General features: G+C 44.9%; 1 protein-coding gene across 1 annotated transcript in view; it reads right to left on the minus strand.

Annotated features, from left to right (window-relative positions):
* The window catches only part of CSMD2 (CUB and Sushi multiple domains 2), a 542149-nt gene that overhangs the window by 148439 nt on the left and 366181 nt on the right, over positions 1 to 27529 (minus strand). The window contains exons 23-27 of the mRNA XM_044997694.1: positions 26059 to 26228; positions 22074 to 22230; positions 21144 to 21335; positions 18073 to 18199; positions 2752 to 2954 (exon numbers count right to left, since the gene is read on the minus strand). Of these exons, the coding sequence (XP_044853629.1) occupies positions 2752 to 2954; positions 18073 to 18199; positions 21144 to 21335; positions 22074 to 22230; positions 26059 to 26228 (849 nt within the window). The remainder of the gene's footprint in view (positions 1 to 2751; positions 2955 to 18072; positions 18200 to 21143; positions 21336 to 22073; positions 22231 to 26058; positions 26229 to 27529) is intronic.

Raw genomic sequence — 27529 nt, forward strand, 5'->3', positions numbered from 1 at the left:
CTCTCTCTCTCTCTCTCTCTCACACACACACACACACACACACACACTCTTTTACTTTGCAGTGAGCATCTGTTCCTCCAGCTGGGAAAGACTCCAGGGAATGGTAAGTTCAAGTGTGCAACACAGAGTGCAAGTCTGATGTATAATCATGCATTGCACATACATGTTTACTTAATACACCCAGGCATCCACTAATCTTACATGGCATTATTATACAATCCTGCGTCAAACATATGCTGTAAAATAAACTGACATGCTAGCAGCTTTCCCTGTCACTGCGTGGCAGTGAAATTTAGCCTTGAGCCCTGGGATGCATCAAGCCTGAACTTTGAGGAATGGACGTGCTCACCTAGCATCTTGGCAGCTGTCCTTACGAGGCAACAGAAAAAAAATACAATGGGACAGATCCACAGCCCTTGTAAATCAACAAAGTTCCATCCTTGCTGATTTACACCAGCTGAGGATCTGCAGCATAATGTCCCCATGACAATAAAACTATTTAGCCTCATGCATTTTAGCATTGGGGTTGGAGGAGGAGGGGAGGTTATATAAATATATATTTAAATTATACTAGATCCCAGCCTGTATGTTAGAGCTCAGGTCTCCGGCTATGTGATCACATCCTACGAACAAAGGCTGTTAGAAGTAGTAGTAAATAAGGATGCAGCTCTACATCAGACAGCTGCCTGGAGCTTATTTTCTGCTATAGTAATCTGGCTCTGTGCAATTAGCTCATGCTATGGCAAGCTCCAGCATAAGGAGCTGGAGGGAGTTTGCATCTCACTTTATTACCCCGGTGCAGGAGCTGGCCAAAATATTGTTGGGGAGCATAGTCCCTGCTCTCTTCCAGCACCCCACAGCAGTTAGGGTGAGTCAGGAAAATGTGCCTGCTCCATTCCAGCCCATGAAGCAAGCCAGGCATAGAACGGAGGATGCAACGTTGTCTCCAAGGGCACTGAGCCACCACTCTGTGCTGTGCTTCCCAGGGGAAGTTCTGACTCGGGTAGGATTTGCCTGGAGGGCTCCACCTGCAACGCATGCACCTCTCCAGCACACACTCGGGTACCAAGAACAGAACCATACAATCATCCAGCCAAACAACTTGGAAGCAGAGACAAGAGCTGCTGCCTAGATACCAAGCAGGGCTGGCTCCAGACCCCAGCGCTCCAAGCGCACACTTGGGGCGGCGTCCCGCGGGAGGGCGGCAGGTGGCTCGGGTGGACCTCCCGCAGGCATACCTGCGGAGGGTCCGCTGGTCCCGCGGCTCCGGTGGAGAGCTGTGGGACCAGCGGACCCTCCGCAGGCACGTCTGCAGGAGGTCCACTGGAGCCGCGGGACCGGCGACCGCCAGAGCACCCCCCACGGCGTGCCGCCCTGCTTGGAGCGGCGCAAATCCTAGAGCCGCCCCTGATACCAAGGAAGCCACCACTCAGCGATCCAGGAACACTGCAGCCTGGCTACTGCAGTAAAACCGATACATCTCTGCCTTGCCACTAGAGCTACAAACTATGGCCCTCTGTAACAGGTCCATGCATGCTTAATGTTACTACCCTGAGTAGCCCTATTGAAATCAACGTGGGTGAGTGTTTGCAGGCTCAGGGCCTGTGCAGTGAACACAGGGTCAGGCCGTGTACGTGATATACAGTGACGCTGTACACAACAACAACACTGGGCTACAAACACACTAAGGCCAAGATTTTCAAGGGTGACAACTGATTTGGGTTGCTTCCATTTTTGGGGGGCCCAACCTGGGTCATCATAAAGAGGCCTGATTCTCAGAAACTGCTGAGCACCCACACTCGGAAAATCAGGACCCTCTAGGGTCTCTCAGGTTTGACACCAAAAAAAATGGAGGGAGCGAAAATCATTAGTCATTTTCAAACCTTGGCCTGTCTTCCCATCTGTAGATTTGGTGCAGCACATAAGGTACATGAGACACCGTGTTTATGGCTTGGTTTTCAGACATGCAATAAGCATGCGGCTCCCATTGTTTGGGTGCAGAGTGCCTCTGAAAATCAGTCAGTTAATATTTTCTGGGCAAAGCAAAATCCCCTTTGGGCTTTTCTAGCCTAGGGAAATTTGAACTGGTTTAATTACATCACAGTGCAAATCCTCTCAGTGCAGACACAGTAGATTGGCGCAAAATGGGTTTGCACTGGTGTGACATACCTTGCACCAGTTATGTTTTCAAAATACAATGCACAGGTCTCACACTAGTCCCCACCCTCACTGCATGTGACACTACAAATAGGGCCACCAGACTGGACACAACTTCTCAGGCCTTGTCTACACACTCAAGTTGCACTGGTAAAGTTCCATTAACAGAGCGATTTCAGTGGAGTGCACTCACACTGGACTCCTTGTGCTATGGCATTGTGTCCACACAGCCTCAGGTAACACTAGCAAAAGCATGGTCCCCTGTGGGTAGGCATCCCAGTGCCCTCCATGCAGCCTGCAGGTGCATCACCTTGCGGGACATTTTCACTGTGCATTGTGACACCATGGGATACCTCACACGGAACTGTGGAGATGTGGGGACAAATACCAACAATTCCTCCTAACGTATTTCCCATGATCAACTGTGCCATTTACTAGCTTATCCCGGTGAACCTGGATACGGCGCAATGGAACGCAGCACTCTTCCCCGTTGCATTACGTTACGGCAGGCACACATCACCGGCACTCAAAGGCATGCCCATTCATCACCAGCCCCGTACAACCCTGAGGAAACAGAGTCTCCTTGGTGCCTACCTGAAAACTGAATAGCGAAGCCCTGCTTGCTGGTGAAGAAATCGGTGTTGAACTGAAGGACGACGGAGTTAAAGGTGCTGTGGACGTCGCTGGGTAAGCTGGAGCCACTCATCTCCTTTAAGATGATCCCGTTCTCCACCGGCCCATCCCATATCCTCAGAACGTCGTGGAATTCCTCTGTGTGGAAAACCATGAAATGGAGCCTGCGTCGAGGAAAAGGAACAAACGCTCATCAGAATCCTTTGCAAAACTAAATACAAGGGTAGGCATCCAGCGGTGTAGTCCAGAATGGGCACCTTCTAGAACACCCCCGCCAACGTTACCTCACACACAAGCTATGTAGAGGACGCCATTTTGCTTTACCCAATGGAGTCCTCCATTCTATGTGTCCTCACACACACCATGCTGAGTGGAGGACACCATTTTGAAAACAAAATGGCATCCTCCATGCAGGCAAAAGTACTGGTATGCCATTCTGGGCTGATCCAGCCTGACGACAGCACAGTCTGTGTCCTTTGTGGATGCAGCTAAAAATGGGCTTGATGCCAATAAGAGACAGCACGTTCGAATGGACAGGAGAGCAGATGGGAACTTGGGTGACCCGAGCCCTGTTCCAGGCTTTGCTACTGGCCTGATGGTTGACCTAGGGCAAATCTCTTCCCCTCTCTATTTCTGAGCTTCTCCATCAGTAAAACAGAGATAACCTCCTTTGTGAAGCCCTTTGAGAGCTACAGATGAAAACTGACTCCATGGGAGAGGGTGCTCAGTGCTTTATGAAAATCAGGCTCCTTCATGGTATGTGTAGCCGGGCATCCAAAATCACTAACCAATCCTAAAACTCTTCTCCAGCAAGACTAAGGGCCCGATTCAAAGCCTACTGAAGTCAGTGGGAACATCTCCACTAAGGACTTTGCTACTGCCATTGATCATATGTGGAAGGCGCTCAGATACTAGGGTGATGGGCAGGAGGGTGAAACCCTAAGACAGACTAAAGTCAAGTTGACACAGAAAAGTGTGAGGAAGTTATGCAGGAGCAGTGAAGGGGCAGCCAAGGTGCATCCAATAGTGTTTTCTTGAGCTCCTTTTATTAAAGATAAACACGGTGAAATGGGGAAGCTGTTCTAAACCCAGAAGAAATGTGCTGGGACCCCTTAAGATAATTGACGTGCATGCATCTAATTCACATCTCATCCCTACGTTGCATGAGTCAACCTTGGCTGTCCTTTCGGTTCCCAGTGGAAGAGCTTTTTGTCACAGGCCTGTATCTATCGATGGGGGAGGGGGAGGATCCTGAATGCTGGAATGCAGGTCTGAAACGGGGAACGGGGTAAAACAGGGGAGGTGGGAAAAGATCTTCTGGAACATTGTAGGGCAGGGCTGAGCGGGGAGCACTGTGGAAAATCGGAAATGAGGGGAATTCTTGTAAAGGTGCAGGGCAAGGCTGAGTGGGTTAGCAGAGCAGTGGATGGAGTCAGGGGATAGGAACCGTGATGCTGCAAGGTAGGTCGGAGCAGAGCACTGACACAATACAGCACAGGTCTGAGTGAGCTGAGACGAAAGCCAGGGAACTCTTGCAATGGTGCAGTGCAGGGCTGGCCTGGGAAGCAAGGCACAGAAGGAAATGGGCGAGCTGGGAAGCTCCCATTAGGCTGCAGCACAGGTCTGATCCAAGTAACAGGTGACTGGAAACCCTGGGGGAGCAAACGTATGAGCCTCCCTCTAATTTTCCTCTCTCACTGCTTTCATTCCTTCTCCCCTTTCATTGTGCTACTTCCATCTTTGAATCCTTTGCCACATTCAAGTGAAACAATACAACTTTAGGAATTGTTCCACATGCGGTCAGGGCAGGTATGTTCAATGGACGTGGGCTGGGTCCCTGGGGCCAATTGATTTTTCTTTTCTTTAACTTTATTTTTATCATTTTTATATCAAATGCCAACACATAACAAAACCTAACCCCCTCTAAATATATGCATAAGATGGAAACCGTATATAAACAACACAATTCAGTGTCACTATTTGTAAAACCTGGAGAGAAAAACAAACAAACAAAAAACCCTGAACCTGTAGAAATCATGCAGGGCATCAATTATTAAAGTGATTAAATAAAAATATAAGTCAGAACGGAGCATCAGGGACTAATATATACTAAGCTGCAAATGTATGCAATAATTTCTTGCGTGACCAGACGTTCTCATATTTTTTCCAAGCGTTTCTATTAGACAGAGTCATTTTTTCCATTAATGCAGTAGCAGAGAGCTCACTCAGCCAGTCTGTGTGAGAGGGAGGAATCGCAGATTTCCATTTTCTCAAAATAATTGTTTTGCCCACTAAAACAGTTACTGCAATCCATTTCTTAATGTTAGCTGGTAATGCCAGCTCCTCCAGCACCCCCAGTATCCACCAGCTTGGAGAAGGAACAAGAGCAACACTTAAAGTGATTTTCAATCAATTGATTTTCAAGGGCTTCACTTCCTTTATTTGTTTTGTTTTATTCATTTCTCCTGAGGTAGCAGCACCTGTCTGCCGCTTTAATATTTTAATTCCCTGTGCAAGATAATGGTTACTATAGTAATGCATTATATATGTTAGTCAGTGATTTGATATTATTAATTGACTACTCAGGAGGGTTCTGAATTTTAGGCTTTTATTTAATATGCTTGTTATGTTTGTTTTAGTGTAATAATTTTGTACAGGAAAAAATGAAATATTGATTAAAACACAGAGGAATTCAGCTGCTGGGTTCTCCTGGTTATTTATAAGGCAGCATGCCTGGCTTACCTTTTATTAATGCCAACAACCACCATCTTACTGGCTTCCTCTTATAACTCCTCAGCCTATAATTCTGCTCCCCATGTGGTGCTCTGAGAGGTGACCCCCAATTTCTCCTCATTCAAATTCCCTCCCATCTAAACCAACTTTGAAGGCTTCACCTCCCAGGTGAGGAAGACTAGGAGTGGCCCCTTTGCGTGCCAGGGAACACCCCAGGGAGAGAGGGTTGGAAGGTGTGTAACAACCCCCCATCCCAACCTTGACTTCCTTGGAGGGCGAGCAGACAGCTAGGAGCTGGGTGAGGAATGGTGGTCTTATGGTTAAGGGCACCAGCTGATGGAATCAGGGAATCTGGATTGTGTTCCTGGCTCTGCTGTGTGACCTGAAGCAGGTCCCTGAGGTTCTGGAGTGAAGTAAATGGGAGTCTTTCCACTGACTTTTATGGGCTTTATATCAGACCCATAACTCCCGTGACTCAGTTTCCCCATCTGCAAAATGGGGACAAGAATACCTCTCTCTTAGAGGTGTTATGGTGCTCCCTTTAGACCAAGTTCTGAGATGCTCAGACAAAAGGTGCTGTAGCATGTAATGGCAGGCAGCTAAAAAGTGACAAGTTTTTAAAGTGAGGTGCATTTCTGTCTTAGATGGTCCCTGTACTGAAGTTTACTTTGGATACCATCATTTATAAAACTTTAGTTATTACAAAGCTAAATGCAATCAGCTGATAGAATAAGTTCCAAGAGAATATCTGTATAGTCAGAAATTATGACCAGCTCTCCAAAATATAGTTAAAAGGGAACAGAGAGTAAAGAGGAGAAGCAACAGCCAGTGAAATTACACAATGTTCTCAGTTTTGTATTTATTGTAATACTCTGAATGCAGATCACATTTCTCTGCTCCGTATATTTTATTGCTTCACCTGCCTTGGATCAAAGGTTTCCCAGCACACTACTGCCGGCACCACTACAACTGTGGGCTATTATCTTGCCTGTTCTTGTAAGGTAAGCAGGGTCATGCTTGGCCAGCACTTGGACCAGAGATCCTGGGAAGAAGTGGGGTGGGTGAGACAGTAGATGGCTCTCCACTTCAGAGTCAGGACTGAACTAACAGCCCAGTGTGGTGGCAGAGGTGCTGCTGCTTTCCATGAGAGACAGCGGTTCTGTCCACTTGCGCTCATTAAAGTTCCTCTGGAACTTTGAAGAAGGTTAACTCGTGATCTTGATTCCCTAATCAAATCCATTCTACTTATCCAATGCTTTCCCTTGTTGCTACAATTAGATATGGGATCCCTTTTCATTTCCTGTCCCAAACACTTGTGTCAGATAGCAGCACACTTTTCAATGGTCGTCTGCCTTCTGCTTCAAAAAGATGTGAAATGACTGCTGCACACACATCGTTTGCAAAGAACTTTGGACGTTCCAGGATAAGAAGGGTTATCTAAGTGTAAGATATTGTCATTATTACTGTTAACCAGGGGAGCTGTCAGCACAAGGTGACAATACACCAGGGTTCAACCCCTTCATTTAAAATGAAAAGCCGACAGGTGAAGAGGCGTATGTGGTCCAGACATCCCTTAGAGGAGGATCGATAAGTGGAGATCCCCTATGTCCTAATAAGGAGGAGAGGATGTAAGATGATAAAATATGGGTAGGATCTGATGAGAAACCATCAAATGAAAAAATGTCCCATTCAATTACATCATGTAATGGCAGGCAGCTAAAAAGTGACAAGTTTTTAAAGTGCTTATATACCAATGCTAGAAGTCTCAAAAATAAGATGGGTGAACCAGAGTGCCTCATATGGAATGAGGGTATTAATATAATAGGCATCACAGAAACTTGGTGGAATGAGGATAATCAATGGGACACAGTAATACCAGGGGACAAAAATATATCGGAAGGACAGAACAGGTCGTGCTGGTGGGGGAGTGGAACTAGATGTGAAAGAAAGCGCAGAATCAAATGAAGTAAAAATCTTAAATGAACCAAACTGTATCACAGAATATGGATAGTAATTCCATGCTTAAATAATAAGAATATAGCAGTAGGGCTATATTACAGACCACCTGACCAGGATGGTGACAGTGGCTGTGAAAGGCTCAGGGAGATTAGAGAGGCTATTAAAATAAAATAAAAAAACCTCAATAATAATGGGGGATTTCAACTATCCTCATATTGACTGGGTACATATCACCTCAGGAAGGGATGCAGAGATAAAGTTTCTTGACAACTTAAAAGAGTCCTTCTTGGAGCAGCTAGACATGGAACCCACAAGAGGAGAGGCAATTCTTGAGTCAGTCCTAAGAGGAGCTCAGGATGAGGTCCAAGAGGTCAATATATCTGGACTGCTTGGTAATAGTGACCATAATATAATTAAATTTAACATCCCTGTGGTGGGGAAAACACCACAGTGGCCTAACGCTGTAGCATTTAATTTCAGAAAGGAGAACTACACAAAAATGAGGAAGTTAGTTAAACAGAAATTAAAAGGTACAGCACCAAAAGTAAAATCCCTGTAAGTCGCATGGAAACTTTTTAAAGACACCATAATAGAGGCTCAACTTAAATGTATACCCCAAATTAAAAAAACATAGTAAGAGAACCCCAAAAAGAGCCACCATGGCTAAACAACAAAGTAAAAGAAGCAGTGAGAGGCAAAAAAGCATCCTTTAAAAAGTGGAAGTTAAATCCTAGTAAGAAAAATTGAAAGGAGCATAAACTCTGGCAAATGAAGTATAAAAATATAATTAGGAAAGCCAAAAAAGAATTTGAAGAACAGCTAGGCAAAGACTCGAAAAATAATATTTTTTTTAAAGTACATCAGAAGCAGGAAGCCTGCTAAACAACCGGTGGGACCACTAGACGATCAAGGTGCTAAAGGAGCACTCAAGGACGATAAAGCCATTGTGGAGAAACTAAATGAATTTTTTGCATCGGTCTTCATGGTTGAGAATGTGAGGAAGATTCCCAAACCTGAGCCATTCTTTTCAGATGACAAATCTGAGGAACTATCCCAGATTGAGGTGTCATTAGAGGAGGTTTTGGAACAAATTGATAAACTAAACAGTAATAAGTCACCAGGACCAGATGGTATTCACCCAAGAGTTCTGAAGGAACTCAAATGTGAAATTGCAGCACTACTGTCATCTGTAGCCTACTATTTAAATCAGCTTCTGTACCAAATGACTGGAGGATAGCTAATGTGATGCAAATTTTTAATAAGGGCTCCAGAGGTGATCCCAGCAATTACCAGCCGGTAAGCCTAACTTCAGTACTGGGCAACTTGGTTGAAACTATACTAACAAACAAAATTGTCAGACACATAGATCAATGTAATTTGTTGGGGAATAGTCAACATGATTTCTGTAAAGGGAAATTATGCCTCACCAATTGACCAGAATCCTTTGAGGGAGTCAACAAGCATGTGGACAAGGGGGATGCAGTGGTTATAGTGTATTTAGATTTTCAGAAAGCCTTTGACAAGGTCCCTCACCAAAGGCTCTTAAGCAAAGTAAGTAGTCATGGGATAAGAGGGAAGGTTCTCTCATGGATTGGTTAAAAGGTAGGAAACAAAGGTAGGCATAAATGGTCAGTTTTCAGAATGGAGAGAGGTAAATAGTGGTGTCCCCCAGAGGTCTGTACTGGGCCCAGTCCTATTCAACATATTCATAAATGATCTGGAAAAAGGGGTAAACAGTGAGGTGACAAAATTTTGCAGATGATACGAAATTACTCAAGATAGTTAAGTCCAAAGCAGACCTACAAAAGGATCTCTCAAAACTGGGTGACTGGGCAACAAAATGGCAGATGAAATCCGATGTTGATAAATGCAAAGTAATTCACATTGGAAAATATAATCTCAATGATACATGTAAAATGATGGGGTCTAAATTAACTGTTACCACTCAGGAAGGAGATCTTGGAGTCGTTCTCTGAAAACATCCACTCAATGTGCAGCCACAGTCAAAAAAGTGAACAGAATGTTTGGGCATCATTAAGAAAGGGATAGATAAGACGACAGAAAATATCATACTGCCTTTATATAAATCCATGGTACACCCACATCTTGAATACTGTGTGCAGATGTAGTCACGCCATCTCAGAAAAGATACATTGGACTTGGAAAAGTTTCAGAAAAGGGCAACAAAAATGATTAGGGGTATGGAACGGCTGCCGTATGAGGATAGATTAACAAGACTGGGACTTTGCAGCTTGGAAAAGAGACGACTAAGGGGGGATATGATAGAGGTCTATAAAATCATGACTGATGTGGAGAAAGTAAATAAAGAAGTGTTGTTTACTCCTTCTCATAACACAAGAACTAGGGATCTCCAAATGAAATTAATAGGCAGCAGGTTTAAAACAAATAAAAGGAAGTATTTTTTTTACACAACACACTGTCAACCTGTGGAACGCCTTGCTAGAGGATGTTGTGAAGGCCAAGACTATAATAGGGTTCAAGAAAGAACTAGATACATTTATGGAGGATAGGTCCATCAATGGCTATTAGCCAGGCTGGGCAGGGATGGTGTCCCTAGCCTCTGTTTGCCAGAAGCTGGCAATGGGCGACAAGGGATGGATCACTTGATGATTCCCTGTTCTGTTCATTCCCTCTGGGGCACCTGGCATTGGCCACTGTCGGAAGACAGGACACTGGGCTAGATGGACCTTTGGTCTGACCCAGTATAGCCATTTAATTGCCTGTTTTTCATTGCCTCATTATCACCGGGGAAAACACTGCATGACACAATGAAATCAGGCTAAAACTGGACTAACTCTCTAGACATACCATTCTATGTGCTGTGCTGAGGAAACCTCTATAAATAAAACAATCAGATAGTGGGCTTAAAACCTTGGCCAAGAGTCTACTGAAGAAAACACAGAAACGTTAACTGTTTTCCCATTTATCCAGAACAATAATAAACAAATAAGGTGGAACAGAACCCCCGCAAAAAACAGTTAAAAAAACCCAAAACCCAAAACAAAACCAACCAAACAAAAACCCCTGCAATGTACTCAGCAAGGAAATGAAGTCCACAGAATCAGACAGCAGCCAAAAGAGCTGAATCATAAATCTATCTAAGCAGAGACCTTGGGCAAAGAGAAAAAAAACCAGACAGACTCAGGCAAAATAAGAATGGATTACACTGGAATCACGCTCAGATATCTCAGTGCAATAGCGTTTGCTTCAGGGCTAACTTACTAGCAATGAAAACTCATCAGTGAATTCACAGGAGCAATTGGAACACAGAGCGGATGGAAAGACACGTGTAAGGAAGTGGCGGAGGGGAGGAGGAGGGAGAGTATAGCAAGGGAAGCCTTGGGAATTCCTATAAACATCTTGCCCCACCAGCTGTTAAAGGAAAACCCCAACAAGCTCTCAAATTACTGGGATTGGTGCCTTACTTCCTAATGGAGCTTTAAGAAGCGACTCACAAACGATCAACCATTAAGCAGGGAGCCATCAAGATGACAACCTGATGATGTAATGACAAGGGACAGGCTGACCAATGATTGCAGCGTCTAGGACCAGTAGTCATGGACTCCTTTGCACTAGGCATAGTACAAAGCCAGAACAAAGAGGCAGTCCCTGCCGTTAAGAGCTTCCGATCTAAGGATAAGACAAGAGGGGGGTTGGTTTGTGCATCCGTCAGGGATAGCTGAAGTTATGTATTAATTTAAAAGACTAGGCACCTTTGGGAACAATCAATCTACTCAACAGGGGCTCATGTAACGTCATGACTTTACTTTCCTTACCATCACTCTCCCTTCCCTGTGCCCCGAAGAGCTGGCAGTGTCATTTACGCAGGACACAACAAATAGGTGTAGCAAGCGATACGGAGGACAATTGTCTTTGCATTCTGACAATCTCTAATAGATGTATTCAATTGCAGCTAAAAGCAAGTGAGGCAGTGGTTCTATGTATAAACCACAGCACAGTTGTCTCCTGCTTATGGGAAGGAGGTGGCAGGTAGCACTTCTGGGTCCTATCCCTAGCGCTGCCACTGACTTGCTGTGCGAACTTGGAGGAGTCACATAGGCCCAGGTTTTCAAAAAGTGCCCAGTTAGTTTAGCAAGCCCAATTTGAGGCACCCAGGGCCTGACTTCCAAAGGGTGCTCCGCACCCACAGCTCGCACTACCTTCACAGGAAGAGGTGGGAGGTCAGCGGCATTGAAAGTCAGTCTGTAAACACCTCCGGTTGGACACCCCAGAACTGAAGCACCTCAAATTACGGCGTGCTATTGCAAACTTGGGCCTTATCCTCTAGGTACATCAATATTCTCAGCTGGAGAATGACATTCATAATGAACTAGCCCCCAGTCAGGTAGATAAATCCCACTGATAAGGGGCCTTGAGATCTTCAGATGAACGCCACCAAAGAGCACAGAATTATTACGCCAGCTACCTCCTTCTTTCTCTCAACCACTGTTGTTAATGAATACAAGCCAGTGAAAACTATGGAGCCCTGGGAGCAGGCAGGTGTTTGCCTCCTTGAGCAACAACTCCAGGAGCCACCCTTTCTGCTCCAAGCCTCTCCCAAGTGCTCTCTGAACCCTGGATAAAACGGGCAGAAGAATATGCCATACACAGAGAAGAACTGGCTTTTGCTGCTAGGTATATAAGGCAGCCATGATTAGAAATGCAGGTCAAGAGACTTTCCACACCAGAGTGACATAACTCCTCTAAAGAACAAGTGAAACATGCTGTACTCTATTACCCAAATGCCTGAAAGCATTAAGGGATTCTTAAGAGGGTGCAGAATGGCGGAAAATTGCCCTGGGTGCTCACCCAACGAGAAGGAGAGAAAAATCTCATCTGTAGCTGCTGCAACGGGGACGCACTTTTAAATGGAAACGGCAGGAACCCGAGCAAACATGATGGGAAGAAGTAATGATGTGACAAGGTGGGTCTAACATTAAAACTAACCCCTTCCCCTAACCACAGGGGAAGTCCCAGAGGGAAATCCAGCCCTGCTCATGGGTGAGACCTGCCTGACATGGAAGAGGGGCACTCCTGCAGGACAGAGATAGATGGGGTTCAACTCCTGTCTCTACCATGGGCTCCTTAGATGACCTTTGGCATGTCCCCAATCTCTCTGTGCCTCTGACTCCCACTATAAAATGGGGATAGTGATACAGCCTGTTTCCCCACTTCTGTCTGCTTAGACGGTAAGGTCTTTGAAGCAGACACTTCCCCTTAGTAGGTGTACGTGCAGCACCTACCGCAGTGATATCCCTGATCTGGCTTTCAGCCTTTATGCATTACTAGAATACAAATAATGATACTGAGCCAACACCTACACTGACTGCAGCCATCAGGGTTTTCCATTTATGTCTCCCATTCGAGCATCGGCCCTGCCCAATTCTGCTCAGTTTTCACAACACAAAATCAGGTCCTGAACTGGCTAAGAAGCAGAATGATTGTAATGCTAATGATTTATAGCCCATCAGCCAAAGGTTCAAGCCTCTGTTTAAGACTAGGACCTTCAGACTCAGTAGTTTGGGGCTCCTCTTAACCCCCTGAAAGTGCCATACCAACAAAATAAGAACTGCTCAAATTCTGTGCCCCCAGAAGTCTCCAGTGAAGCCGATCCAAGCATCCAAATATTTCTACTCCTATTTTTAGATGAGACTTTGAAAAATGGACCTGTCAGTACGGTGCCATTCATTAGATCAGGGTTAGCAATAACAATAAACTCTCTTACAACCCCGAGATGGCTGCTAAACAATAAACCACCACTGAATCAGCATATTCCCAGACTGTTCTTGGGCATACAAACAGATGTCGGAGGCAAGTTTCATTTGTCTTACAATGTCCTTCCCCTCCCCCTCCACAACTCTTTACTGGAGCTAAAGACATTTTAGCTGCAATTTTATGGTGGGGGAGATGGTTAATCCCCTTTTGAAGTGAACCCCTTTTAACATTTGTAGCAATAATGGACATTCCATTTTCGATTTTCCTCCTTTTCTTCTCTCCCCCCGCCTTGCCAAGAGATACAGCTTTATTCAAAAAGCTTTGGTGATTAATTTTAATGGAAGTTATAAATGAGAGCTTTATACAATTGTATCATGCATGAAGAGGATTATTATTCTGACAGATTACCATAAAAATGAAATTGATGGAAATTCGCTCTCCCAACACACCAAAATTCATCTGCTCCGTTTCAACTGCACAAAAACCAGATGTTCAGAGGAACAGAACAGGGGGCTTAATCTCTGGTGAAAGGAAGGGTCTCAATTTGTATTGTCACCTGGCATAATTTCATTCCATTCTTGAGCTCTTCCAAACCATTGGTCTGATCCTACAAATATTAGCATATTCTTGTATTGCCATTGAAGTGGATAGGGATAGGTGTGGGAGTAAATTTACTCGCAAGCTTTAGTGGAGGCAGGATCAGCCACCATTGCTACGCTCTTTGGGGCTCTGTGCAGGTGAATTATATTCACACCCACTCTATGGTCCCTTTGCACTGTTACAATGGTGTAAAGAGGCCTTGGGATAAATGAGAATCAGATCTCTGGGCTTCCAGGGGACGTCGTGTGGGTGTACAGGTCTGGCAGAGTGAATCCCACTGAAGATAATAGGCCTCTGCGTAGGGTCAGGAATCTGTCTGCATGGGACCTTATATTTTAATTGTGCATGTTACATGTAGAGCCATAGTCATCTAGGGCATTGTATTTGCCAGTTTATGCTAGCAACACATGCAGTCTTTATTCCATGAATAAATACAGAACTATGATCTTTTTGATTGTCAAGCCAGTGCCTTCCATGAGTACTAAATTCACATTTATTTTATTTCTCCCTAGACTGATTACCTAATTGGTACCCAGCAATCCAGCAAGAACCACTGTTCCTACTCCTGCAATTTAATGCCTGCTTCCACCACTGCCAATTTAGAACAAGGACCATGGGTCAGATCATCATTTAAATCAGCAAGAGGTGATGCAAACTAGTGCTATTAATAGTGACAGAGCGTGTACATGTTAATTGGAATATATCAGTTGCAACAAGGATGTGAGTAAGACATCAGTGGAGATAAGCTCAATCAAAAGACATCATTGCCTGATGGAAGCCAAGGAGCGTTAACGATTTGCATGGGATATTACAAAGTCCTTTGCAGGGGGATGAAAAAGAGGAGATTTTTGAGAAATGTTCCTTTGAAAGTCCCCCCTCTTGCATCCATTAAGAGTTCTCATGCTGATTTCTCCAAACCATCCATCACAGAATCAGTTTGAGAAGACTGAAGTAATGCAGGACTTTCTGCATTTAAAAATACTGGACCAAATTCACCCCTAGCATAAAGCCATTGAATAAAAGCATCAAACAGTTCAATGTGATTAACTGACTCTGGTAAAGATCAGATCAGTGCTGCTGTAGCAGGTAGGTTGTGGGTCAGGATAGAGGTGCCAGGACAGAGCAATCTGAGAACACAGGATTGGAACAGTAAGGGATTCTGCAGATCAGTATAGATGTGTTACTGCAGAGCTTTTTATAGTGAGCAACAGCAGTAGGGTGACTAGATGGGCAACGGAAGATCTGGTCTAAATAACAATTTATCCATTTACAAGCAAAAAATGTATTTGCAAATAGTAGTTGGTTTTGTATTAAAAGCAGCTGTAGCTGGACTGGAATATCCAGTTAAGTACAGGGCTGTATTGAGGTGGTGTGGCAGGGCTGTGGGGGAATTCAGTGCTGGTTTAGGGAAGGAGAAGTTTCCAAAAAGCATGCTGGTAGCTGCACTAAGCCTATGAGCCAGTTCCCCACCTACCTCAGAGCCAAATTCACATACCTTAAAAACTAGAATACATTACATTGTAAACTGCACTGAAGCAAAGGCAAAGGGGTGGGGGCAAAGCAGGAGGAGGAAACGGTTTCTGGTCTCCATACTCGCCAGATGTTTGCGAACTATTTTGATGCTTCTTTTAGGGAGAATAATTCCCTTTTGTATGTTGCTTTTTATTATTAAAACTAGAAAACAGTGAAGTTATAATAAAAAGATGCCATGTGTTGCGATCTTATCCTTCCAGCTCCTCCACTCGCTGCTCGTATCTGGGGACCCACTCCCTGATTCTTTCTTCATCTAGAGCCGTGTAATTCCACCGACTTCGGATGAGCTATTCCTAATTTATACTGGTGGTGTGAGCGGGAGATGGCTCAAGCCCCTAACTGCCTAGGATATAATCTTGCAGGTGCTTGGATGTCAAATACAAGCCCATTTGGTAGGATTAACCAACTGGAAGCGTGTTGGACCGAACCGGGGAATCTCAGTGCAGTACTCTCGTGGCGAGCCTGTTTTCAACTCTAAAATACATCCCAAGAGGAAACAAAATCAAAGTCTCTTGCACAGCACAAAGACACAGGATTGAAGGCTAACAGATGAAAGTTTAATAAAGCAATAATATCAGACAACAGCGGCAGCAGCAAATTACCTGACCTTCTCCACAGTGTGGCGTGACAGATGTTTCTGACAATAATGTGTGTTTCAGAGACAGGCCATATAGGGGATATAAATTAACCAAAGCCAGAGTGTGTGTGGGGGGGGAATGGTGCCTCTTTTAACCATCCCAGCAGGAGAAGAGCAAGCGTTGGCGGCTCACTTGTGATCCGCAAAGCAGGGCCGCCCAGAGGATTCAGGGGGCCTGGGGCAAAGCAATTTCAGGGGCCCCTTCCATAAAAAAAAAGGTGCAATATTATAGAATGCGATATTCTCGTGGGGGCCTGCGGCAAATTGCCCCACTTGCCCCCCCTCCTGGGCGGCCCTGCCGCAAAGTGAAATAACATTCTGTCTACCCTCTTTAAGTAATTGCTGGCTGGTTTCCAGCATCACAGAAGCAACAAATGGGAAATAAACAAGCCTATAGTAACCACCATGTCATCCCAGCGTAACAAACAAGACTGCAGAAGAGCACATGGTAACCCAGCCTCCCTACAGCAGAACTACCGGTCACATTTTCAACGCTGTCTCGGGGACTTAGATGTCTAATGGGAATTGGACATGCAAATCTGTCGACCAGTTTGGACTTCAGCCAACTTGTAAAAAGAGTTGATAACAGAGAAAATAGATAATATAATAAAGGAGAGAACAAACAGGGCTGATAACAGAGTAAATAACTGATTTTCCAGCTAAGAGGCCGAACCCTCCTCCCCACCCTCATTTTGTCCAGGTCAAGCCAAAGAATTTTTTATTTTCATTTTTTCTTGCTGAAACAAAAGACTGAAGAGATTTAGTTTGGGGCTGAATGAAACATTTATTTCAGCTTTTTTGTTTCATTTCTGGGTGTCTTCCCCCCACTTTCTTCTTGTTATTTTTTTTCAAAGAAATCTAGCTAAATTTCAAACCAAAACCTTGTTCTGAAAGAAAATGTTTTGATTTTTTTTTCTTCATAGTTTCATAGATTCACGGCCAGAAAGGACCATTATGATCATCTAGTCTGACTTTCTGTATAACATGGGCCAGAGAACTTACCCAAAATAATCCTTAGAGCAGATCTTTTAAAAAAAACAACACACCTTTAAAATTGTCAGTGATGGAGAAATCACCGTGACCATTGGTAAACTGTTCCAGTGGTTAATTATTCTCCACCAGGGCCGCCCAGAGGATTCCGGGGACCTGGGGTCTTCGGCAGCGGGATGCCCTTCTGTTCCGGGACCCGCCGCCGAAATGCCCAGAAGACCCACGGCGGGGGCCCCCCCGCCGCCGAATTACCACTGAAGCGGGACCCGCCGCCGAAGTGCAGCCCGGGCTTCGGCGGTAATTCGGTGGCGGGGGCCCCCACCACGGGTCTTCAGGGCACTTCGGCGGTGGGTCCCTGAATGGAAGGAACCTCTGCCACCGAATTACCGCCAAAGACCGAGCTGAACTTCGGCGGTGGGTCCCACTTCAGCAGTAATTCACCGGCGGGGGGTCCTTCTGCCCCGGAGCGGAAGGACCCCCTGCCGGCGAAGACCGGGAGTGGAAGAAGTTCCTGGGCCCGGCCCCGCAAGCGTTTTCCGGCCCCCCCGGAGCGAGTGAAAGACCCCGCTCCAGGGGCCCCAAAAAACTCTCGTGGGGGCCCCTGTGGGGCCCGGGGCAAATTGCCCCTCTTGCCCCCCCGTCTGGGCAGCCCTGTTCTCCACATTAAAAATGTCCGGCTTATTTCCAGTCTGAACTTGTCTAGCTTCAGCTTCCAGCCATTGGATCCTGTTCGACCTTTCTCTGCTAGATTGAAGAGGCCATTATTAAATATTTGTTTCCCATGTAGATACTTACAGACTGTCATCAAGTCACCCCTTAGCCTTCTCTTTGTTAAGCTAAAGAGATTGAGCTCTTTGAGTCATCACTATTACTACTACTACTTTTTTTGGCCAAAACTATATACCAGATTTGACCCAAATTCACATATAATTTCTGTCAACCCAAAACTGCATTTTTTGCAAATAAATGATTCATCCAAAATGTTTCACTCAGCTCTGCCGGCAGAAGAATGCAGTAAACCAAAGCCTCACCACAGAAGAGCTATGAGTAAAAACAAGCAGCAAAACAGCCCCTATATTTGGCCCCCAACTCACCCTATTGTGCAACCAGCTTCTGCCTCGATTGTCCAAATGCAGTTGAGGTTGTGATCATAGGGTGTTGGGTATCCTGGAGACAATATCCGTCCTGATGACTCTCCTCTGATAGTGCCTCCACACTCCGCTGAAAAACAACAACATATGCAGTGGTTAGGAAAAGATTCTTGATGTTTTGCGGTTATATACATCCAACAACCCCTAACACAGCATGGTGTACAGATCATAGAATTGGAAGGGACCTCATCTAGTCCAACCCCCTGCTCAAAGCAGGACCAATCCCCAGAGAGATTTTTACCCTAGTTCCCTAAATGACCCCCTCAAGGACTGAACTCACAATTCTGGGTTTAGCAAGCCAATGCTCAAACCACTGACCTATCCCTCCCCATGGGGTAACCTTTTATCACTAATGTAACTAATCACAGGTGCAAATATCAGTCTATACTACAGAGCTTGGCAGTTCCTAGGCAGGAATATCTCTTTTCTCTTAGAGAGATTCTCAACCGTGTTATACTAAAGCTAATGAGACTCAGCTCATCTGGCTTGCAGGATGAGTCAGCAGAATAGCTCTGCACCTCTCTGCAGGACAGGTTCCTACAACCTGATGTGACCTCACAGCAGACCAAAGATTCTTTCATCCCCCTTTGGCTTCACAGTGCACAAGTTTAGAGCTTATTAGCATTCAGCTTTCTTTAATTCACACTTTGTGGGGTGATTTGAGAGAGCATAATACCTTTGCCATGCATATGCAAAAATCTTTAATAATTCACAAGCATAATAAAGCCTACATACCTGCTTAGTTGGCTTACAAAGAACATAGTGCCCCCTCCTTAAGGTGTTTTGTTAAACATTTGTTAAAATTCTATGAATTTACACACACACACACACACACACACACACAGAGCAGACAATGAAAGGTTCAGCTGATTATAAAAATGTGGCCATCTAATTTTAGCAGCCAGAGCTAAAGTTCAGGATAAGATCATTGCATCAATTGAAGCCAGTTTGCTTTTGACCCAACTCCTAGTGTGTCATTTCTGAGCTTGAAAATAACCCACCAGTTGTTGAGACCTTCCTATGGAACGGTGCTCCAAGAGATTTCATCACGCACTGGAAATACAGGTTAATTGTGCAGTTATCAGTTAACAAGATATTAGGGCTGAGCTGATCATCACTGAATCATAGTAATTAGAGGTGGAAAAAAATCTATTGGATATTCTAGTCAATATTACATGCTTCTTACCGTATATTTCTTAATGCTTTGTCCAGCCTAGTTTTAAATGTCTACAACAGTTTTAACTGCTATAATTTCCAGCTGAGTTATCTTCAGTTACTGTGCAATAACTTTCAGAGTAACTATGCAGTCAGTTGTGACGCTACTGTATATATTCTTTATTGGCAGATGGGGATATAAATCTTTCCATTAAAAAGGGGTCTCCTATTTTATCATGTTTCTTGTTTCACTAGTTTGCCATGATTGTCCACACACACACACACACACACACACACACACACACACACACACACACACACACACACCTGTTTGTGGGTCTTAAAAAGTTTTTTTTATTGTTTCCAAGGTCGGGGGGAGAAAGAGAGAGAGAGAGAGCATGCGTGCACACACAAAATTTTGTTGCACACAGTTTGGTCTATACTCCATGTGGATGTTAAAGACCAAAACACCTGGTTCACCAAGATGATGCTGATGACGACAAGCAACCAACTTTCTTTACTTGGAGTCAAAATGACGCCTTGTATTTGACAGATTAGAGGCGTTTTCTTCCCACAATGGACTTTCTGGGCTTAACTTTCCATTTCATCAGGTGAGGATTCTCTCAGCTTTGGCCTAAGCTTGTGCCTACTGAAGCCAAATGGGAGTTTTACCACCAATGAGAATTTAGCATGAATCAAAGAAGAGTTAAGTCAATGCTGAAGGGTTCTGAGGGTCAACATTTTGATAGCTCTCTTTAATTGCATGCAGTGTATTTGCAAGCACAAAGACCACAACTTGCCCATGTACATGGACATTGCCTACAGCAAATAAGTGACTGGCTGCCGATCTAAACTAAAGAACTAACAATGGTTATGTAAAAGGGCTGCTGAGGTTAGTACACACGCATGGAATTAATCAGACACATGCTAATTGTCCGCTGACCACTACTTGTATATTGTATCCCTTTCCAACACCGTCCTCCTCCATCTATATACATAATAGGCTCTTCAGCATAGGGGCATTGTCTTCCGATGTAGTCTGTACAGCAGGTAATATCGTTTGAGCACTTCAGTCTAAACAACAATGATCTGTTTGTGCACACAGCTCTCCATGCTTCATGAGCAAATGGATGCAACTGAAAATATCACAAGAAGCAATAAAGTCAACATTGCAAGTGAATTTTAAGAATTCTCCTCGAAAATTTAGCCCACGGGGGTCGTTTTCTCATTTTGGATACTAAAGTTTTAATTTCAGACTCGTCTAGGCAAGAGTGTACTGCTCTTGTGGGGTAAGGAGGAGAATGGACCACTTGGGAGTTGTGGAGAGGAGGCAAATTAGGAGAGTTAATGCAACAGAGTTAAAACCGCTGAGAGTCTGGGATTAAATCCTGTGCAGCTCTCAAATTAAAGTTATTTTGGACTTTGAAATTTAGCTCTCTACTGATGTCTGCCATCATCGGAAATCACCCCTCAGCTTAGCACATTTAAGAGAGGACAAAGGCCGGAACAACAGGAGCGGTGCAGATGAGGAATGAAGGACATTAGCAGAGCTGTGCTGAAGGGACCAGAGCTTGAAGATGACAGCAAGGGGTGTCAGGACTGGGGCACATTAAACAGGGGGCTGTTTGTGGAACACATGCACAGCCCAGTCCTCTCAATCTATAGTCACAACACGAACACAGGGGTGTCTGATAAAAGGACGCGTGGACAGGGCTCTCCAGTGCTGTCTCTGTTAGTGTAGATGGGTGTGATCAGCATGACTCCATCTCGGGCTAGTGGACTGGCTAGGCAGGCCAAAGGGGCATTTGGGATGGGAGATACAAACAGAGCACTTAGCTGAGAAATGACAGCGGTCGTACCTACGCACACCGGCAGCGGTTGGTCCCAAGCTCTGCGTTCTCCTGTCAAACAGACCAGCGCCCTACTGCCTCGTAACGTATAGCCAGGGTCACAGTTAAAGGACACAGAGCTGCCTGCAAAGTGCCCTTCGTCACGGACCTTGTAGCCAAACTGTGGGATGCCGGGGTCCTCACACTTAATGAGCTCAAAACCTGGAACCAGAGACGAGGAAGCTGTTTTCATCAGATATTTAACCGTCAGGTGCGCGAACAAGTGGGAAGATAATAAAACAGTTACTGCTTTTCCCAGGTCACCAGGTGTGAGAATTTTCTTCCCCTAATGTGGATCTTAAGGCTAGGGAGAGAGAAGGAATGTTCAATGAACCATGGTCTTGTGATTAAGACACTGGGCTGGGAATCTAGAGATTTCAGTGCCCAACTTTGTCAGACTTTGTGTGACCGCTGGCAAGTTCCCCAGGCCTTGTCTCCACTAGAAAGGGTTTGCTAGTATAACCATCCCCATACAGCTATACTGGTACATCTTCCTCGTGGAGATGCAGCTTATACCAGTTCCATGAATGGAATAAGTTATACTGGCCAAAGGACTTGTTACTAGTATAATTCCATCTACGCTAGGGATGACTTTGTCACACTTCTAACTGACATGACTATGTCAGTAAAACGTTTAAGCGTAAACGAGGGCTTAATCTCTTTGTCTCTCAACTCTCCATCTGCAACATGAAGATAAGAATGCTTCTTCTCTGCCACACTTTCTCTGTGACGTCTATTTAGGCTACTGGCTCTTTAGGGCAAGGATTGTCTCTCAGTATGCGTTTGTACAGCGCCTAGCGCAATGGGACCTTGGTCTCAGTTGGAGCCTCTCAGCGCAATAAGAAATAACAATGACAGTTCAGGTTTGTCATCTCATGAGCAAGCAGGCCTGTGACTTACTAGAAAACTGTAGCTCAAAGCCTTTACTCGTGTTCTCGCTGTTGGAGATAAATTCAAGCCACATGCTGCTGGAGGTGCTGTTGATACTGGTGCCCAGCATCTCAGTGCGGCTGAAGGAGCCCAGCCGGCGAGCAGAGTTGTTGTTACCATCATAGACCTGGAAGATTAAAAAAAACAAAAAAAATTGTATATTTGGTACATCAGGGGGCTAGCCACTAGAGGGGGACAGAGAGCCACCCGGTGTGATCACGGTGGCACCCGTTCAATCATTGATCACGCTAATGAGAACATCCACAAGGATGCCCGTCACTGGGCTATTGACTGATGGGCCAGAATGACTGGACCACCCGGAAATGGGAAGGAATGGAGTGAGGGGAGGAAGCTGGGGAACACAGCTCTTCTTAAAAAGGGGTGCATCAGTATGTATTTTATCACCGTCTACACACCCATTCACTTTTAGGTCCATTTCCCCACAAGTTCTCCTTCCAGGCTCTGTGAGTCCAAAGTGTGTGCAAAATCTCTCTTTCCTCCCTGGTTAGTCCAATGTCTGTATAAGAAGCAGGCCTCAGCCTGTGCCCAAAACTCTCCCAAATTCAGCGTCTTCTTTCCAAGGTGTTGATTCTCCCCACACACTGATCTGGTGCTGTCTTTAGAGATGCCCTCTGAGATGCTCACCCCACTGATGTTCCTACAGCAGCACACCCTTGAGCATTAGCCTACTAAACCCAGGTTTGTGAGTTCAATCCTTGAGGGGGCCATTTAGGGAACTGGGGTAAAAAAATCTGTCTGGGGATTGGCCCTGCTTTGAGCAGGGGGTTGAACTAGATGACCTCCTGAGGTCCCTTCCAACCCTAATATTCTATGATCCTGTGTGTCATTTTCAGGAGTAGATCACCAGCTCCAGCTGCTTCCTCACACCCCAACCATGTAAGAGTTCTTTCTGTCACAGTGACACATCAGTGGTCAATTCTGAGTCTGGTTTTTGTGATTGGGGTCACCCGTGTAGTAGGAACTGGACTGAAACCACCAAATATTTTCACTTAGGCCATCACATTGTCTACATTTCAAATGCTACAGCGGCGGTAGCGCTTCAGTGTAGACACGCCTTATGTAGATGAGAGGGATTCTCCCATCAGTATAGGTAACCCACCTCCTCAAGAGGTGGTAGCTGAGCTGATGGAAGAATTCTTCTGTCGACCTAGCGCTGTCTACATAGAGACTTAGCTCCACCACCCACAGGTGTGGATTTTTCACAACCCTGAGCAACGTAGTTAAACCGACCTACTTTTCTAGGGCAGATTAGGCCTTAGTCTCACTGTGCCTCATTTTCAGACCCGTAAATGAGGAGAGAAATACTCCCCTACTCACAAGGTGTTGTGAGGATAAATACATTCAAGGTTATGAGGCACTCAGATCCCACGGTAACGGGGGCCATATAAGCACGACAGAGAGATTAATGAAAGATTTACATTTCCTGCTCTGACCGGAACGTTCCTCCCAGTCCAGGGTATTTCAATGGAGTTTAACATTGCCCAAATCTTTCTCTTTCCAGCATACGAGCGCTAGTCGGTAGGGAGCTGATGTCAGTCCACATTAGGTTAGGCCAACATTCCAACAACCTAATCCTGCTTCGCACTAGGAGGAAATGTCTCTCTTTCCAGTGAATCTGTGGATAGCGTGTCAGGGGATTCAGCCCACCTCACACCGAATAAATACAACACTCAAATAAGGACAGATGTTTTCCTGGGAGATGGCTTAGCCCAGTAGCACGGAGCTTGTAATAATGCTCCCTACAAAAGGCAGTTCTTTGTGGTTAACATAACACAGCCTAGATTTGTCTCCCTCTATACGAGTGTGGAAACTTGTAAAAGCAGATGAATATAATACTGGGCCCTGCACTGCTGAAGAGCTCGGCTCTGGCATTTTATGTTTAAATAATCTTTTTTTTTCCCTTTGGCAAATCAGCCTTGACACTTAGACACACAAAAATAATGCAAAGACCCTCGCACATCCTCCAGGTTCATACTTGCTGCTTTACAATGATGGGGATAAGAATGGAAGTTTGGCTTCAGGGAGTGACCCCTTGGCGTTCCAGCAAAGCTCTGAAACGGAGTCATTTTTCCCTCTATTAATGGATGTTTCTAAACATTTCTGCACATCGTGCAGTGTCTGCTGCTCTGTGGGGTGTCTGAAGCTGCCAGATTAGAGCCCCATCTCTATCTATCCACCATAAGACACAAAATATTTTCCTTTTTTTTAGTGGGGAAAAACAGCCTCTTAGCTGGTCTGTGCAGATATTTCCATGACCTTTTATCAATCTAAACAGCACACTGCATCATTTACATAAAAGACTGAGACCTCTCCCCACCTCTCAGCAAGGACTTGCTAGCAGAAGTTGCAGTGATATTACTATTTTTACAGACTATATACTTTACTTACATGTTTATTAGCAGACTGTGACACATCATGAAACAATGAATACTAAGCTAAAGCGTGCAAGGGGCAGAGAACATTTTGTGATGTGTTAATGTTGCTTTTATTTATTCTGCGTGCAAAAGACAGCCATGAGCAATGTGTCTCCCAGATAATAGTGAGAATTGGGGAGGTTTGGGTCTACAGAGGCATGTGATACCAGAGCACTGAAAACTAATGCATAGTAGCAACACAAACCGCACAGTGCCCATGGACCGTGGGATGTTGTTTCACAGACATCACACAAATGCACAGTCATTTGCAGCTCTCTCTCTAACCCCAGCGAGGTACCCCAACCCCAGACATTGCTGAGGCTCAGTTGCATTTCTTGATCTAGAGTTAAAGGGAATCTTTCCACTGAATTCAAGGGGCACTGGATCAGGCCCTAAATGATAAGTGATAACTACTGGTTGGCTGGCTGTATAGTGACCCATTTGGAGAGTTAAGTCCAGTTTCCAAGGAGTGGGACAACATGTGCATCTATATCATTACAAACACCACTACAATGGGCAGCCCTGTTGGCAATCTCGGGCAAATGGTCGAGGACTGAAAGAATGTGAAGGCCAAGCTTCTTCTCCCACCCTCCTGGGGATGGCAGAGGACAGGGCAGAGAGTAGCCTGGTGGAAATCCATATGGCTGATGCCCGTGCCGCACAGTTCAGCTTCCAGTTCCAGCAGCTTTCACCAGCAATGAATGCCCATGAAGACATACAGCAAAGGAGAGTTGGATAGACAGACAATGAAGGGGCTAATCAGCAAAGTCTGAAACTCAAGAAGTTTGGAGGGGTTGGTAAAGCATCCAAAAAAGTCCGGATACCCAAGCTGCATGTCTGAACACCAGACTGGGAGAAAAAAAAATCCTTTAAGTTTTCCCAGTATTAACCAGCCATTAACTTGTTTAATCCACACTGCAAAGACCACTTGGTTAATCTCTTAACACTATGTTGGAATGTCCATATTTAGCCAAAAATTACAGGTAGGTTCCTTGTTTTATCCAAATGACTTTACCCATCACTGATGCTGATCCAAATTCAGTAATGCTCTGTTGGGTCTTGGGGTGGGTAGAGGTTGCTAAATCTGCACTACAAGCTTTATGGACACAAATAATGCAAAACTTTTTCTATGCCCAGATGTGCACCACTCTAAATATCTGCCTCATCTCTCTTTACAGATCTCACATTTTATCCCAAAGACTCAAGGCTGTACCACTTCCCAGAGATGCTGCTGACACAACAGACTGTGGGCAGGGACTGTCCCTTTGTTCTGTGTCTGTACAGCCCCTAGCACAATGGGCTCTGGCCCATGAGCAGGGTTTCTGGGTGCTGCCATGACACAAATGATAGCAATCATTAATACACTTCAAGATAACTGTGGATTTTGCTTGATGAAGGGGTGTGTTTCAGGGTAATCGGCTAACCCAGAAGGAAATGTTCAGAATGATATTTGTCTTTTACAAGTGTCTCCTTCAATTCTCCCAAGTGTTACTTTCCAACAGAGGAGAGAGAGGCATTACCTTGAGAACATCTCCAGACTCCAGTTCAAAAGTCCTGGCTTTCAGCTGGATTCCCTTTCCTGGCTGGGTCTGGATGGAGTAGATGCATTCATGGTTGTTATTGTAGTTTATTGGATAGTTGGGGGACAACAGAACCCCTTGAGTTCCGGTTACCGATGAGCCACATTCAGCTGTGGGAAGACACAAAGGAACATTTTAATAACCAGATGGAAAGACTCGCAATATGGTTCACACGTACAATGATATCTGAATCCCTGCATGTTTGTGTGGTCCCTTACACACACCCCAAATCCACATTGCCTTCAAATGCAGCAATGAGCAGGGCTGAGCGAATAATGTTTAGAAAATTCTGCAAATATTCAGATTAAAAAATTAATCCTAATACGACTGTGTATGGTCTATGAACATTCAAAGTGCTGAGTTTACTAGCGCAGCTATTTGCAAAAAGAAAAAATATAACAGTTTAAGCGTGGATGTACCATTACCCACTGAGGCCCCGATTCAGGAAAGCACCTATGCACCTGCCTAACTCTGAAATCAACAGGACTTAAGCACATGCTTAAATGCTTTCCTGAATCAGGGCCTGAAAGAACATTTTGAAGTGCATATTACATTGTGCTATTCAACCATTTGCCTGTGTGCTTATACAAGTCACCCGACACAAAAAAAACCCCAAACCAGACCCTTTCTATTTAACTAACTAACATAGAGAATATCTCATAGCTCAGCCGTTGAATATTGGTAACAAACTCTTACAACGGTAGAGGCTAGTTGTGCAGGTAAATATGCGGAGATGAAATTCACGAATAATTTCCCTTACTGACCCAGCACTTCTCTCCCCCACCCTGCAGCTGCCAGCTCTAGTAATTTCAACATGGAATGGGAGAAGCTTGTGGAGATCTGAAGCTTTTCCCACTCCCTCATATTCATTTTTTGTTTCCCAAACTCACTCACCTTTGTTTCCTCCCAGAATTTAAGCCCAGAGATTTTTCAAGGGGGAGTCACTTGAACCCCACCCCTTTTTCTGCAGCTGAACAAAAGCCAGCACTCTATTAGAGAGAGAATTGCAGAAATGCTCAGCTGACCCGGAGAGGCAGACCAATAAACAGGATATAGACTCTATTTATTTTGTCATTAGAATTTCTCTTTGCTCCTTTTGTCACAGCCCATGTTTCCACTGGGTTTTCTCCCTGACCCCACCTACTTGGGTCCTTGTCTACACTGTCTCCTAAGACAAACACGAACCCTGTAGCATTTGAGTTCAAGCCAAAGTTTGGATTCCACAGTGTCTGAATGGCTCAAATTTTTCAAAGCAAGCTACTTTCCAGAGGACGGAAGGCCTTGGGGTTAAGGCATTGATTGGGACTCAGAACAAGTGGGTTTAACTCCCAGTGAGAACCTGGGCAAATCTCTTAATTTCCCAGGGTCTCAGCTCCCTATCTATAAAGTGGGGACAATAATACTTCTTTTG

Source organism: Mauremys mutica, chromosome 23 (assembly GCF_020497125.1).
Source record: "Mauremys mutica isolate MM-2020 ecotype Southern chromosome 23, ASM2049712v1, whole genome shotgun sequence".
NCBI classification, from domain to species: Eukaryota; Metazoa; Chordata; order Testudines; family Geoemydidae; genus Mauremys; species Mauremys mutica.